Genomic DNA, 17,396 nt, shown 5'->3' with positions numbered 1-17,396 from the left:
TTTCAATTTAAACCCATTAACCCCTATCCTATCGCCACAGGCCCTTGTAAAAAGTCCCCTGCAGCTTCCTTGTAGCCCCTTCAGGTACTGGTTTCGGGGCAAATTTATAAAGGAAATATTTATTTAGATTTATTTATAAACAGCCTGTCCCCATAGCAGAGGTGCTCCAGCCCTCTGAGCATCTTCATGGCCTCCTCTGGACTCGCTCCAACCGGTCTGTGTCCTTCTGATGTTGAGGGCTCCACAGCTGGACGCAGCACTCCAGGTGGGGTCTCACAAGAGCAGAGTAGAGGCGGAGAATCCCCTCCCTCGACCTGCTGGCCACACTTCTCTGGATACAGCCCAGGATACGGTTGGCACAGCCCAGAATGCAGTTGGCAATTTGGGGATTCATTATCTGAAAGACATGGCATAAAATGTGCTTTATTAACACCAGAGATATTTTTATGTCATACTGAGTTTTTATCTGATAGCTTTACATATATTTCTCTTGCTCACAAGTGTTTGCACTTTTTATTTTGCTTGATTATGATTTGAAGAAGTTCTAGCAAATAGTTGTAAAAAGAGGTGCTATATTTCTGTGGGTATTTCTGATGTAGAATTAGATTGCAGCAAAACAAATGCAACAATCTCCCGAAAGGAGATGGGAGTGGGTAATTCTGGTAAACATTGTTTATTAAATTTGTTCCATAGAAGGCCTTCCTGATGACTTTATTAAGAGTTTAGAGAAAACTGAGGAAGACAAATATAAAATTACTTTAAAGTATGCCAACTATTTTCCTGTCATGAAGAAGTGCTGCATTTCAGAAACCAGGAGAAAAATGGAATCTGCCTTTAACTCAAGATGCAAAGAGGTATGTCACATATTGACTGTTCTACAGGGTAATGACAGAGCTGAAAAATGGAGCTAGACATTCAAATGTTAGATTTGAGTTGTATATGGTGTCTAGTACTATGAAATCAAAACTTATCAGTGTGGTCTTTAACAGTTCCTTCCTCTAGTTTATTCTGATATCTGGAGACCTTAAAAGTTGATTGTCCATTTGTGTGTATGTACGTATCTTAAAGTTTCATTTGTGTTGTTAATAGAAGTAGTTTTTTTGCCAAATTCCCCTACAATGTTCTGCAGCTGCTTCCTGGCACTTACCTCCCAGAGAAGGATGTTGGATTGTAGCTTCTGCAGTACTTTGGGGTTATTCAGAATGAGAGGGGTTACTTAAGCACACATTTTAATTATGAAATACAGGTGATTAAATGTGAAATTAATGCATTGCATATTAATGAGAATTTTAATTAGATGTTTAAAAAATATTTTTAATAAAAGATTCATTATCTGAAAAATAGCTGGAAATGTGCCTCATAAAAAGAAGAAGTAATTTCACAAATAATTTGTTTGATACTGGTGAGACCAGACACCAAGACAGGTGCAAAAATAATTAAAAGGATAGAAAAAGTAGAAGAAGTGTCATTCAGGTAATTGTACCAACCATTCATTAGAGAACAATGTCAGAGTTGGGCTTTTGTACTCGAAGTGCTGGGAAATGTGAAGAGTACAGCATAAAGCAAAATGTCTCCAAGAACTGGACACTGTGCAAGTCAGCACGCTTAAAGGTGTTTCTGTTAAAACTGCAACACAATCTTCAAACCTAGTGCTTGGGGAAAAAAAAAAAAAGCCTTTCCCTGAGAAATCTCACTTTTCCAGAACTGTAGGCTAATATAGTACATTTCAGCTCCTCAAAGATTCTCCACCACATTTAGGTCAGGGCCTGGGGTTTATATTTCAGATCTCTTTCTCTGACTGCTATTGTCAGAGTGGCAGAAAAGGGAAATTTGCAACCAACTTTGAACGTTGGCGCAATAGCTTTGCAGTCTGTCTTCACCTCTAACAAGCAATTAAGCCTGCTGTCAGCCACTTTCCTGTTATCTTTTACACTTAAATGATTGATAAAGAAAATAAACTCTTCGTAACAGTCGAAGAGTTGTTATTATTGTAAAAGGAAATTGTCTATCTTTAGATTAATTAAAACAGATAAATTGTGTTAGGGAGATTAATGACTCATATTGAGTGGAAAACTAGCTGCCTGCAATCAAATGCTGTGACAAAAAAATTACAAGAATACATATTCTATATATACATCTTAAAGTGTTTTATTTTAATGTTTGCTGTTTTTTATGATTGCAGATATTATTCAGGTAATTGTTTTGATAGCATGTGGTTTTTGGTTTCACTTTACAAATTTGCCTCCTTTCTTTTTTAGGAGAACACAAAAATTCTTCAGCAGTTGCTTCCACTAAGGGCAAAAGTAGCAGAGCTTCTTGGTTATAATACACATGCCAACTTTGTTCTGGAGGTCAACACTGCAAAGAGCACAGATAACGTAACAGCCTTCTTAGGTTTGTTGTTATTTATAAACAATAATTTTATATTTGTTGTGGCAACATGACTCCTCAGCCAAGATAAATTTAAATACATAATTGGGTCACGGTGTCCACCATGGTTAGATAGAAAAGGAACTCCCTGTTGCCTCTGTTCTGGCATGTATTTTTTTAGACCATAGCTGTACAAATGCAATTGCTCCAAAACAGTGAAGCACAAGAAAAAAATCTGAAAGTAACTGCTTTGTGAGAGCAAATACATGCAGGCAGTTATGTCTTTCTCTGCCCCAAAATGCAGTTATCCTAGTTTAGAACCAGAATAACATGAGCAGCGTAAGCAATTTTGTATGTTCAAGAGGCTCCATCACAGTTGCAGCTTTCATTCCCTTAAACTAGCTGCACGTTATTGCATCTGTAGCCTTTGTGACTTTTTCTGACAAAACTGCATTAAGAGTAATTACAGTATGTGATGATGCAACTTCCATGAGCAGAATTAAATAATTAAATCTGGAATGATAGATTAAATCTGACATGAAAAAGCTTTCTGATGGAATTTATCTGAAAAAACGGACGTCTTGAAAATTTTAAACTAAGCAGTTTACAAATTTATAGTCATCCTATTGACCTCAGTGGGCCTACATTTGTGCATAGAGTTAACCTCTACTTCCTGGAATTGTGTAGTTCCACAGAATAGTATGTGTTCCTTTATTAATGTGTCCTAACACCACTTAGGTTTATATGTTGATATATCGTATAAATAAACCCCCTCAAAAAAATCTAGTACAGCAATAAAGACTGTTCGGTGGTAGTGCAGTTTTTGTACTTAGGCACCAATAAAGAGATTCAAATGTGCCTCTTCTTAATCTGTAATTTTGTTGCATTTTTCCTGTTACGGTGTGAGCTCATCTCCATGTCTGGCAATACCAATTATTCATATATTTGTCAATGACTTACACTAACTTCTTATTTATTATTAAATGTTAGAATCACCTGATTTTTTCTTAAGTGTACTTAAAATAGTTTGGACACCTTTCTATCCGTTATGTTTTTGTAATTCAAAATGGGCTTACATAATACTGTGTTTTTAATTTGTTTTGAAGCTGACATGCCTCATAATTTAGCAGTTGTTGTGACTAGAACTTTTTACAGTATGAGAACATATACTTTTATTCATAAATGTCATAATTCATGGTAATAATAGAGGGAGAATGTTCATAAAATTAATTATCAGCTTTAATTTAGTTCTTTTGCTATATCCTCTGCTACAAGCATGACGGTATGATTTGGTTTACTTTGTTTATATATATTCATGTTTTAAATCAATATTCACAAGCCAATCTTACAGCCAGGAAGAAGAGCATTCTGTCGTATGACATATTAGGAATTTAGCGCAATACAAGCTGCAAACTATAGTTCAGTCATGTAAATGCCTTACAGCTTACCTAGAAGCAAGAGTGGCAACTCCTAAATTTTCCAGTCTAGGTACCAATAGTGAACATTAACCTGAATTCTTAAGGAAGACAAATGTGTTTGGTAGTCCAGAAATACACAGAAGAGACTAAGTACAGTGTGTACTTTGGGAGTTGCAGCAAGCTTAAATATTTTATATTCAATATATTGTATTCATAGGGCTGTGGCCCTTTCTTGTCCAAGAAAAGCTATACTGGAAAAAAATGGAATCATAGAGATTAATATCCTGTGGCTTTGGTCTTCTAGAAGCTAGCCATCATATAGGCAAGAACTCTTTAGTCTCTTGTTCTTTTACAGCACTTTAGCTAGAAGTAGGTCATAATCTGTTTTGAAAAATCTTGTAAGAAGTAGTATATGAATTTTGTCTTTCACTTCCAATAACTAATAGTGGTTGTAGCATTTGGCTGTTTCTGCAGAAACACATCAAGATAACTAGGATTACATGAGGCAAATAAAATCAAAGGCTTCAAGCAAAAGTGTCTGGTATTACTTTCCATTTCTGATGTCTTTGAAAAAGTCTAAATTTACCAAAACCTTTCACAGTACTGCTAGGCTTATGTGGACTCCTGTATTATTTACAGCATGCCTGCAATTAAAACTCATTAAGACAAGAAAGCAAACAGTTTACTTGCTGTTAGTCAACAAATGGAAAACTCTAGCATGTACTTGAAGTTATGAGTGCATTTGATAGGAAAACACCTTAAATTAAGGAACACAGAAGTTGATTCCAATGAAATATTTGTTTCAGATGATTTGAGTAAGAAGCTAAAGCCGTTGGTTGAGGAAGAAAGGGAATTCATTCTAGATTTGAAGAAAAAGGAGTGTAAAGAAAGAAACTTTGATTATGATGAAACAATCAATGCATGGGATCTTCATTATTATATAAACAAAACAGAAGAGCTGAAGTACTCCATAGATCAAGAAAAGCTGAAGGAATACTTCCCAATTGAGGCTGTTACAGAAGGCTTACTGAATATTTACCAGAAGCTGCTGGGACTTGTATTTGAGCGCGTGGAAAGTGCTCATGTTTGGCACGACAGTGTAACTCTTTATACAGTAAAGGATAATTCAACAGGAGAAATGATAGGGCAGTTCTATTTGGACCTTTACCCCAGGTAATTATGACTTAGTGTTTTACTTATGTGTTTAAAATGTAATTGATCTTAGTGAGTTGCTGGTATGGTTGAAATTAAATGTCTTTGTAAGTAAATATTTGTCCCACTGACAAGACTATTACTGTGTTCATTAAGTTGCCCTCTGGACTGTTTTCAGGTTGTTTACACTTCTTTTTTTTTTTCAGTAGTACCATATTTCTTGCTTATATTTGGCTTATGAAGTTTTACTACTTTGTTCGTTTTCTGTAGTATTGCTGTCTGGTCAGTTGTCCATAATTTTTTGCCTCTGTGAACTTTCTCCTTCCCAGCTGTAATACTGTGTTTTATTTTTTATTTATGTTGAACTGTTACTCCAGTCTGTTCAGATCAGTTATATTTCTATCTGCCAAGTGTTCCTAGTTTATCCCAGTTCCTCTTTACTATCAGAAAAAATATCAAATAGATCAGGACCAAGAATAGATTCCTGTTGAGCACACCTTGAAGTGTACTTCCAGGTTGATCTCTGTAGCACTCTAGGTCTCTCTTAAGATATTTACAGCTTCATCTGCATTCTGTCAGAGATTAGGACACTAGGCTGATTTGGCAGGATTTATTCATAGCTAATCCTTTTTGACTGTTTCTCATTAGTTTTGGTCTTGTTTTGGTGTTTTTTAAAAACTATTCTTTAGCAATTAATGAATTGTCTGATACCCTTTTTTAATATAAATTGATTTAAGGCTTGTTTGGGCTAAGAAATTAGGTTAGTCAATACAACAGTACATAAATTGGTCTTTTTAAGATAAGCATGCTTTATCTCCTTCACCTGTTTACCTGCTTTCCCCTTTGTGAATTGCTGAAACTATTTGTTAGTAAGACTCTTCTGACTTAACTACCTAGGTAACTACTCAGGTTTGGGGCAAAAATTTCAAACTTTTCTTTAAACTTTTGGATCACACTGAAAATGCAGTAAACTCTGTTCTTCTGTCTCCTGTAATGAAAGTAAAATTATTGCTTCAGAGGACAGAACATAGTCCTTCCTGTTACAGTAGCAGTTTAAAATAGAATTGTCATTTAAAGTGCATATACTTCCAGTATTTAAGTAAAAATCATATTCTTCTAAATGCTGCTGTGAATCTGAAACTAATGCTATTTAAGTCCTGGTTTTACCCTTTGTGCTTTTAACAGGATCTTAAACTTAGTGAGTCTTAGAAGTCATGAAAAGATGTAATTTCTTCCTCTAAAGAGACACTGACTGATTGTCCCTGTTCTTGAATAGGCTTCGCCATTCTGGTGAGCAGGCTTGTGGTTTGAAGATAGTGTCTGATATATTTTCTTACACAGAGAGGGAAAGTATGGGCATGCAGCATGCTTTGGTCTCCAACCCGGCTGTCTTCTCTCTGATGGCAGCAGAATGATGTCTGTAGCCGCCCTGGTAACTAACTTCACAAAACCAACATTGGATCATCCATCATTGCTGCAACATGATGAAGTGAAGACTTACTTCCATGAATTTGGTCATGTAATGCATCAGATATGTGCACAGGTTAGTGATGTTTCAGATCTGCTGTAAGACTTAATCCCTTTCTCCACTGTCTCAAAGCCAGGTGTAAGTCTGTTTTGGTGGTTTCTAATTTTAGTGAAGTATACACGCAGTTTCTTGGTTGGTTTTCAAAGTTACAGGTTGGGTAGGGGTTTTTTTGCTTGTTTTTAATATTTATTTAAAACTACAGCAATGAGTACACCCTCTTAGGAAAAACATTTTCATAGGAACATATACATTTGCATTTGCACCATGCAGGTACCTGTGACAAGTGAATGGATCCACGTCTAAGTTCAAGAAGGTGTGTAGTGTTGGGTTCTGTCAGAGCTGTCAGAGGGCTGGTTTTACTTCTAGTAGCATGCTAGATATTAGAAGCAAGAAAAGGTTGCTGTACCAAGGAACGCAAGTGATTTGTGAATCCAGCTCTACTACTGAGAGCTACCACTCTCGACATCAAAACCATGAAACAAGTCTTGCCTGAGCTATTGTTGTTTTCTACTCTCCTGTCTGACAGTCAGGAGTCTCACAGTCACCAGAAAGAACTGAAACTAGTCTACAGATTTTGCATAAGAAAGATGTCAGTAAAGTTATCAAGTTGTTGGTTTCATGTTTACTTGCATGTAAAATTGATTCTGCCAGACGATAAATTTATTATTCGTCTAATGAAAATTTTATGTTTCATAGACAAGTCCAGTAATCATTCACCAAAAAATCTGCATAATTAACTACAAATCCAGACTTTGTGTAGGACTGCTTTTGTCTTTTTTATAAACAACTACCAAATAATACAATCAGAGAAAACACATTAGATTTTAATTCTTGACCTTGAGACTAGGACAGCAGAATAAAGAAGCAAAGTCATAGAAATCCATATACTAAATCTAGAATTAAACAACTGATGTTCAAGCAAATTTCACAACAAGTAGCTAGACTTGATTAGGTATTTTTGCATCATGTTGGAGGTTGAAATTTAATTGTTATTTGATCATTTTCCTCCTAAGTCAGGTGTTTCTGAGCTCAAAATTTGAGAAATAAGGCCTGTTGTTTCTTTTAAACCACCTAGAAGGAGTTAATAAATTAAATGCATTCAGCGCTGGCACAAAACTGACCGCAACATTTTGATAACCAATGAGGATGTGCCTCTGTGTTGCAGAGACACTTCAGGGCAGCCCAAGCCAACAATTCCAATGCTCATGTACTTCACTGGCTGTGGAATTGCACACAGGTCAGGGAAACCTGCTTTCCAGTTGTCTCTCCCACTTGTGCCATGGTTTCTCTGCGCATAGCTTACTGCTGTTGTATTTTATGTAACTTGTTACTTGCACACCTGCAAATAACTTGTTTGTCCCACATAAGAACATCCTTTACTCTGGGATCTGTGTGTGTGAAGCACTATTGTGTTTTCATATGATGATTTGGTTAGCATGTTAAAACTTGACATTTAAAGAGTATGTGGGGATCGGACCAGGTGGGATTCTGTGAGCTGCTGGAAAAGGCCAGCTTTTGGAGACTGGTGCTGCTTGTTATGTACTGGGGGTCTGCTGGAAAGTGAGTTCTCAGAGCAGGGAGGGGATCTGTTCAGGCCGTTGGGGAAGGAGAGCTACTCAAGTACCTTGAACCAAATGTCTTTGTATTTTTTGTTAGTGTGATACATGTACATGTGGGTAAATGAGGATGTCTGGAGGCCAACAAACTCTTGTACGCCTCTTGCCTGCTGCTGTAGCTGCTTCTAATCACCATTTCTTCCCAGCTGATGCTTCCTAGCTTTTCTTCATAGCTGCTGTTCAGCAAGTACAGTAAGAAGGGCCAGCCTGTTACACAGTAACCCACAGATGTGAATGAAGGCAAATGTTTTTCTCCTTTTCTGCTGTTCTTCTGAAGACATGAAAGGAAGATAGGTGCATGTGACACAGCTTGGAGTTCAGTGTATGCTCTATGTTATATATGCTCTTTCTTTTGTAACCCTGCAAGAAAGTAAGTTCAAAAGCCAGTACTCCTGTGGGCATCTATTCCCCAGTGAAGGATGGAATCTAAGAATATATACAGCTGTTAGAGAGGGAGTTTGGTAAACTGAGAATTCTCTTTTTCTTTTAGCACTTGAAACATTTTGTCAGAATATTCCTGAGGGGAGAAGAATAATAAAATTGGGTTGGCAAGAGGAGGTAGACTTATTGCAGGACAAGCATGCATTGAGACAGAATGATTTCTGTTGACATTTTAACAACTGTCTTTCAAAAGTAACTATTTCTTTCTAGAAATGTCATGGGTTTGGAATATATTATAATGAAGATTTTTAACTGTACCATACTTTTCTTCAAAATTGGGCAGGAGGGGGCTTCTTAAACATGAAGTGATTGTCGATACTAAAGTAAAGTATAAAAAACTCTCATGTGCTTGGCTTTAAGAAAAAAGATGTTTATATCAATGATTGAGTGTCAGACTTGGAGAACTTTCACAGGGAGGGTTGTTAGGATTCTTTTATTTCAGGCCATTTATTATTGGCCCTGAGAACTGTGCTATGTGTTAACCATATGCCTTATGAATGAAGACAGTTAAGACAAAGCTTAATAGGATAAGTTGGTCAAGTCGCATCTTTGAATCAGTATAGTAGATTCTAATACAATAAATTATAAGTGTATAATTGGAGTTTATTATTTTGCTTTGAGGTAATAAAACAGAATTTTATAACAATGTGCAAATTATCATTAACATAAGACATCACAGAAACAGTATGCTTCTGTCATATCCTAAAGGGTAAAAATTGAGAAAACATTAAGAAAACTGTAGTACTGTTTCACACAGTAATGTAGTAAATAAGTACTGAGTAATCTATTTTTTTCCTTGGTAACAGTCTTACATCTGAATTTTTGCTCTCTTTTCTTTAAAATTAATCTTTTATGATTATTATTATTTATTGAACTGTTCAAATAATTTCTTTTGCTGTGATTAACACTGGAATTTTGGCATCTGGAAGTTTATATTCTGCTAGAAGTTTTTATTCTGCTAGAAATCTTGTCTTCTATTTTCGTTTAATACAGTGGCTTTTCCTTTTAGACTGATTTTGCTAGGTTTAGTGGAACTAATGTGGAAACGGACTTCGTAGAGGTACCTTCACAAGTGTTTGAAAACTGGGTGTGGGAAAAAGAACCACTACAGCAAATGTCAAGACATTATAAAGATGAGAGCCACGTTGCAGACACTCTTCTTGAGAAACTTGCTGCCTCTAGGCTGGCTAATACAGGTATAACTCTCGCCTCTCTCTGTTCAGTATATGTATAAAAATATATCATTAAAAAAATAGGTGGGAAATGTTAAAGGCAGACATAACAAGCCCATTGCATTTCTTCGGTGTGTACACTTATCACTGTCTATCTGGGCTTATTTGCGTGGGTACCACCATTAGTAAGGGCTGCGATGACAGATACTACCATTTGCAGGAACAGTAGCAGCTCTGCTTTTCCAGGCTACCTAAAAGATTAAAATACCTTTGCATTCCTCTCCATCTGACCTTGTTACCTGCCAACCTTGCGCATTTAAAACCGGTGGGAGGGGGGAAGGTCCTGGGTTTTCTGTTTTGTTTTTTTTTTCTGGCAGCCCATGGCAAGCACTGTGCATGAAAATGGATTTTCTTCATGTATTGCCTACATTTTTATTGCACATGGCACTTGACAGATATTAAAGTCGTTTGCAGGTTTACTGAATGTACATAGCATAGCCCAGACAGAAATGTTGTAGCCCTGCATTGCTCAAACAGCCTCTTAAATACTCAATCCAGAACCTTAAGTCCGTGTTCTCTGCCTTCTCAGCAGATACACTGCCTTCCCAAACTAAGGTTCCAGTTCTCTTCTCCATCCTTGTCTTGTACCACCTTGCATCTATCTCCAAAGTGAGATTGTAATTTCATGCCATTACCTATCATCGCACTGTTAATTTGTCACTCTCCCTCCTCTCTCCCTGTCATCAGGACTTCCCGGCATCATAGTCTTAACCATTTATGGTACAATTTGCCATTCACCCATTGCTGTTTATTTCATACTGCTTCACTGTCCTTGAACGGGAAGTCCCTGTCCTCTGGCTGGTTTAGGCGCTGTAGCTATATAAGCCTGTTGTGTGAGTAACGATTTCTATCTTGTAGATTCTTCAAAAAAGCCTGCAGTGGTTGCAGCAGCAGTTCTTGCTCTTCTTTAAAGTGTCTTAGGGTAGATACACTTACTACCATCCCTGCAAGTTGGAATGAAATGCTATACTGGAAGTGAAGACAGCTGAAAACATAATTTAAAAGCAGATTTCAGCATTTAAAATTATCTGCTTTATTTTGGTTTTGATCTGTGAGGAACATAACATTTGAATTTATAATGACAATTCCTTTCTTAGAAATACGCATCTCAACTTTTTGTACCTGAAGCAATTCAGATGAAAATGACATAACTCAAAGTTTTTTCAGTAGTTAAAATTCTAATAATTTAGGGTGCATGTTGAGATCTTTGAGCAAAAGGTGCTAAAGAAGGTCCAGCTACTTCGACGATAATTAAATGTTCTTATCCCATTAGGCCTTTTAACCCTCCGTCAGATTGTTTTGAGCAAAGTTGACCAGGCACTGCATACAAAGCCATCTGTTGACCCAGCAGATGAATATGCCAGATACTGTATGGAGATTCTAGGAATTCCTGCCACCCCAGGTATGTCAGTATGAAGCTTTTATACGACGTGTCCAAATGGTTTGAATAAACATGCCTGCCTTTCCTGATGATGCTTGGCGTACAAAAAACCCAAGTTGTTGTTTATATAAGAATCTACCTGGTGAAGCTGAAATAATTATTTTGAAATTTGGGGTAATCTTAATGATCTCTTCTGAAGGATGATGAAGGTAAACATAAAACAACCATTTTCAGGTTATATTTTAGAGTGACGTGATGTGAATACCACTTTAGATGTTCTGTGATGTCTGTGTTGGATGTGCAATTAGTCTAAAATGAGAAATTGAGTTTCCTTTGTAGTCAACAGAATATGGTCAATACTTTTAGAGGCATACTCAGACCCTTTATGTTAGAAGTTTCAAGGTATTTGATACAAATTCCTTATTAATTCATTCTTAAAGGTCAAGTAATGTATGCATTAAAGAAATAACTGCATTTGATTTAAATAAATTAACGTTAATCTGCTTTTCAAGGAACAAACATGCCAGCTACTTTTGGACATCTGGCAGGTGGCTATGATGGTCAGTACTATGGATACCTGTGGAGTGAAGTGTTTTCCATGGACATTTTTTATAGCTGCTTTAAGCAAGAAGGAATAATGAATCCAAAGGTAGGTGACAAATACTTTTTACTGAAGACTTATGTGGCACTTTGCCTCTGAAACCACATTTATTAAAATCATGATCCATAGGTATAACATCTCGATTACTACTTCTGTGCCTGCCAAGTTCACATCAACAAACAAAAAGATGAATAATTTAATGACTTTAGAAAATCATCTTAAAATTTCCAAGGGCACTTGGATTTTAACACAATTCTTACATAGTCATGTATTTAAGATCTGAGCCTTTTAAGTCATTGTGTCACATTGACTAATGCCTTCCTCTTTATTTTAGACTAAAACTATTCCTCCAGTGCAAGAGCAGGTGGATATTCTTCTGCTTTGAAAGCTGTATGATAACGATGCTCTATTCCCATTAACAGTACTTCAAGTGTGTGGTACTTCTGTGTAGTTATTTAGAAAACTGAATTTATTTTGAGCTTTCTCTTTCACAGCACAGCATAACATAGTTTTTCTCCTCTTTTGTTTTTCTCCTAAGTGGCTTTTGAAGTTCAAATCATCAACAGGTTCTAGATTTTCTGGGTGTTTTTTTCCCGTGTGTAATTCTCCAGCCTCATCTGTCTCCATCAGGAAGAAAGGGTAGTTTGTGATGGGCTATGTAGTCCTGCCAATTCTGGCAACCTTTTTTATTTTTCAGAGATAATAGTATTAGGCTTGTGAATTGAGATACTGCAGTTTTATCATCAGAATGACCCTTCAGTCTTCCTGATCCTCTTATCTGTCTTCTGGATTTAGAAGCCAGCATTAGTTCTTCCCTTCAGTAGATACAAGAAAGAAGTAAAGGACAGAGTAGATAGTGCTTGACTTCCCTCTTCCTCACCTGGAATCTGCCTTCATTCCTCTCTTTCCTAATCACAGCAACCAGAACCTGTAGATCTGTCCCTCCGTCTGGAGGGTGAAGAAAGAAAACAACATTAGACTTTGACCTGGACACAGAGAAGAGCCCAAAGAGGAGATGGGGTAGGGGCTAGAAAACTGAAGCAGTGGTTAGACCAATAAAAACCCAAATGGGTGTTCTGAAGACAAGCAGCAAGCTGAATAGTTTGAGATGACAGGTGACAAAAGGTTTGGAAGGCAAGACTGATTTTTGAAGTGGTGGGGGTTAATGACAGTTACAGGTGAGAATAAGCATTCTTATTTGTTCAGTGGGAATGCTGTGACTAGTTAGAGTAGGAGAGAAGAAATGGCAAGTTAAATGAGAGAATAAAATAACTTTTTAATAAAATGCTGTTCATATGGATCTTAAAAACGGCATTTGAGGGAGGAGTGAAATTTGGAGGGGTTTTGTAACTGTTTGCAATTGGGAGAGATGGATAAGGGTGCTGATGCCACACGTGTGGGTCTTTGTGTCAGTTTCCTGTTGTGACACATGCACATGCCTCCAGTGTCATCACAGACCTTTTTTCTCTTAGTTGTATGCCCTACTCTCAAAACTCGTTTCTAGTAATTGTATAGCCAAAAGCTTAAGCTATAGTTTGCCACATTTGCTCTGTGACTGTTACTTCTCCTGAGGCATGAAAGTGCCTTTTATTCCGATTTATTTTTGGTGGGGATTTTTGTTTTCTTTGTCTGCGTATGGGAGGCTTTGAGAATAATTTAATTATGCTGGGAGATAATATTTGCTATGGTTCACCTAAAAGGCATCCAGTGCCTCTTTTAAGGTGAAGTCTGCTATCCAGGCTAAGAAGTGAGGAAGCAGAGTGATTATTTGTGTGTGTGCGTGACTCACTTTCCAGCATATGTGTGCGTGCACACGCTTGGCTTGAATGCTGATACAACTCTGTGGAGATTTTCCCTCCCTCTTCAGAGCAATGCTGTCTTCTCAAATTGGTTCTCCTTCAACTCATTTTCCTTATTTGCATTCCATGTACGTTCCACAGGATGGGACAAGCAGTCTTTTATAAACAAATACTAGATACCAGTAGGATTTTCGTAGTTATTCATATTTCATTATATCTAGACTTAGACTACTCTTCAGAACAGCAGGAGAGTAAAACAGTTACGGTATTATGACTAGGGCTTTTAGAAATTTGTCTTACTTCTTCCTGTTAGAATAAATCCTTTCCTCCTGTTTTGAGCAGCAGTTACATAAACTAGTTTCAGAGACTGTATCTATAAAAATTCTTCAGCAGACACTTAGCTCTAACTTCACGGTTGTCACACTCCTCAATTCTGGCACATTATCTGAAATAACCTCTGGTCTCCCTAGAACTGAGCCATGTGCTGGCTCGTGGAGACACAACAGCGAAGGCTCAAGCCTACACAGATAACACTTTAAAACTACAAGGAAACAAAAAATCTTCATTTGCTGCTGATGTTCAGGAAACTGACACAAGTACTGAAGTATAAGCAATGCTGCAGTGGTTTTAATTTTAGTTTTTTCCAGCTGTTAATTTGGACAGTGTGACTGGTAAGGCATTTAAGTCCACCAGTTAAAAAGACCTATGCTTGTTTTTGCAGTACAGCTATCAGGAAGCAGTGCAACCCTGTAATCTCATAGCTTTGACGTGTGGGGGAAGTATATGTGTGTATATACAGTGACTGAAAGGAAGAACGTTGTTTTCTTCCATATCAGAAGCATCTGGAACATATGCATGCAACATAATACTTTTCTCATTGATAGTCATGTCTCAGAAGCCCAACATTCTCCAGATACGTTCTTTAAAATATGACCTCCTGTTAAGAAAGTCCTCGTTACTTACTGTTGTCTCAGAAGCTTCGTTCATTCTTATTAAAGGAATCCGTTCCTTTTGAAGTAATAATGTTTCTTCCTGCAAGTAAAACCTGAGCTAAGTCTCTGTTACTTCCAGATACTTTAATAGGGGAGTTAGATGTGTTTGTATATATCATATGTATTACTGCATATAATATGTGTGTATGTACCATGTCATTCCTCAGTGCTGTATCTGTCTATCTCTGAACTATCATCTCTCTCTTCCAGACAGAGATTTCAAAAAAGAGTAATCATCCATTAGGAGAGAATTAATGTTCTTTTCCTGCCATTTGGTCACAGGGATAATCCATCACTGAAGACTGTGTGGAGACTGTGCATTTGTTGTGCTTTATAGAATGTCTTCCAGATGAGCTGTGATTGTAACCTCCAAAACAGCGTGAAATCACAAGCAAAAGGGTTTCTTTGAGGATAGGGTAAATTTCTGCTCCCTTCAGTTCTTCCACCAGATCTAAGTTACACTTGTGGTGTATCCTGGTATGGCATTAAGAAAATCTGGAAGGAGGGAAGATGTTTAATGAGTAGATTTTTAAATATGCGGCAAATACAGAAAAGAGGCAGTTTGCAAAATAAATTAACACTCTGCTTTACCTTCTATCAGGCTGGTATGAAATACAGAAACTTCATTTTGAAACCTGGAGGATCTTTGGATGGGATGGATATGCTACAGAATTTCTTGGAACGTAAACCAAGCCAGAGAGCTTTCCTGTTGAGTAAGGGATTATGTGTTCAGTAAAGTTGTGTTTCCTTTGTAATGGCATATAAGTATGGAATGACCTGTCAGTGTATTTCACATCTTAACTATGTATCACTCGAGGGAAATTGGTCACTTTTTCATGATTTTTTAAATTGTATAAATAAAAATGTGAGGGGTTTTTTTTCTTAATTGCATAGGACTACAAAATGCAGCACATCTGGGGAAAAAATTCTGAGATGTGCAGAAACTGAGCAATTTGGATGGTAAATTTTTGAATTCTTACAAAATAATACTAATCAGTATGGAGAGTGGATGCCATGTTTCTCTTTTAATATATGCACTTAATCTGTGTCTTGTGAATGAATTTTAAAACTGGAGGGGATAAAAAAGACACTACCAGCAATAAAAGAAACAGATTCATTCTTATTCTGTATTCTTCTGTTTTATTGATGCCTCACAAATGTGTGCGATGGACAGGAAGTGTGTTTAATTTAATCATGGCTTGGGTCAGTCTAGCTTCCTGATGAATTTCAAGTCTGAGAACCTGCCCCAGACAGCTTTACAGCAGAGATACTTGTGTGACGCTTCTAGACTTCATTATGATGCATGTTTAGTTATTGTATCATTTATAAATTTATACAGTATAACTAAAAAGTAAAAAACGCCAAACCATACCATTTGAGCTAGCATTTTTTTCCCTTCATTGAGGAAAACCAGCCAAAATCTAGGTCCATGGAAGTTCTTCCACCACTTTTTCTTTCTTGTAGATGATCGCCAATCAGGTCTTTGTTTTCCAAATTGTATCAACACTGCCATTGGAAAGTGATACTTGAGCAACTATAATGATTTCAGTTGGTTTGTGAGGTATTTTGAGATACATATAAGGAAGGAAGGGAAGAAGTTGTCCCTGGGGGGAATGGTAAAAGCTAATCCAATATTTTCCTATTCCTTTCCAGTGTGGCATACACAGGTGTTACAAAAAAGCTTCATAGATACAGTGATTTCAGCTGTGGGGGTGTGCAAGTAACCAAGGAATTATTTTGCAGTTTTTCTGCAAGATCAGGAAAAATGAGTTTTATAAGCCAACTCCACACCGCCCAAAAAACCCTGCTAATCCAAGTGCAGGTTTTTTGTCTTTAGATACCATACTTTACTTCGGTTTTGGTATTACAGTGTGTATATGAACAAACTTTAATATTGGTTATAGCCAATATATTTTTAGATATTTGAACCATAGCTGTCAACATGGTATTTTTATTTGTGTGTTCAACTGCAAAGTAAGAAAATGTGCCTGGTCAACACAAAGTATTTCCTCTTTTTCTATCAAATGAAAACTGAAAGCATTCTCTTGGGGTCAAATCTATGTGTTTCAGGGGGGGAAAAACCCCACAATTGTGAATGCTCAGCTGAAACTATATTTCTGTGTGGTTTACTTCTAAAATGTTGCCGTGGTTTAACCTTATTTAGCAATTAAGTACCACACAGTCACTCACTCACCGCCCCCTGCCTCCCCTTAGTGCAGGAGGAGAATCGGAGGAAAAGACAAGCTTGTAAAGTTAAGAACTACTTACTAATATAAATGAGAATTACAGTGATACTATTAAAAATACTATCAGTGATAAGTAATTAAAATAATAGAAAATAAAACATATTATACAATTACTCACCACCTGCTGACTGACATACAGCCAGGTCCTGAGTAGCGAGACCCAGAGAGCCACCAGAGCCCCTGGGCCACAACCTAACCAAGACGAAAGCCAGCTGACCCCCCAGCCCCCTAACAAAGGAACCAGCCCCACCGCTAACAACCATGCCAAGAGGTAACAAAAGAGCTAAGCTATCAAGCTAGCCCAAGTCTTAACGACACCCCGCCCACCCAGGGCCACTTCCCGCCTCACAACTTAGCATGAAGTACCATGGACCTGTCCTGCCTGGGCCCAGCCATCCACACTATGAAGAAAAGGAGCTCTTTCCTGTCTGAAACCAGGACATTCTCCACCCCTTACTTCATACCATTTATATCATGCTCAGTTCCACACTATTCCATAAATTCACATTAACCAGCTGCCCCTTTCCCATCGCATCCCACACAGATATGGTTCCCTTAGTCTGTGGACCATCTTTGCAAAATAACCATTAAAATGTCCATTAGTCCGTGATTTTGGGTTC

General features: G+C 37.3%; 1 protein-coding gene across 1 annotated transcript; it reads left to right on the top strand.

Moving 5' to 3' along the window:
* Positions 1 to 693: 693 nt before the first annotated feature.
* Positions 694 to 15,493, top strand: NLN (neurolysin (metallopeptidase M3 family); the record flags this gene model as incomplete). The annotated part of the gene is made up of 8 exons (XM_010153432.1): positions 694 to 854; positions 2,259 to 2,394; positions 4,595 to 4,961; positions 6,282 to 6,483; positions 9,535 to 9,721; positions 11,031 to 11,159; positions 11,651 to 11,787; positions 15,132 to 15,493. Coding segments are annotated over 8 exons (1,454 nt in total), but the record flags the coding sequence as incomplete, so codon positions are not given.
* Positions 15,494 to 17,396: the final 1,903 nt, after the last annotated feature.

Source organism: Eurypyga helias, unplaced genomic scaffold (genome assembly GCF_000690775.1).
Source record: "Eurypyga helias isolate BGI_N326 unplaced genomic scaffold, ASM69077v1 scaffold4896, whole genome shotgun sequence".
In the NCBI taxonomy this organism is placed as follows: domain Eukaryota; kingdom Metazoa; phylum Chordata; class Aves; order Eurypygiformes; family Eurypygidae; genus Eurypyga; species Eurypyga helias.
This window is presented reverse-complemented; position numbering and strand designations above follow the sequence as displayed.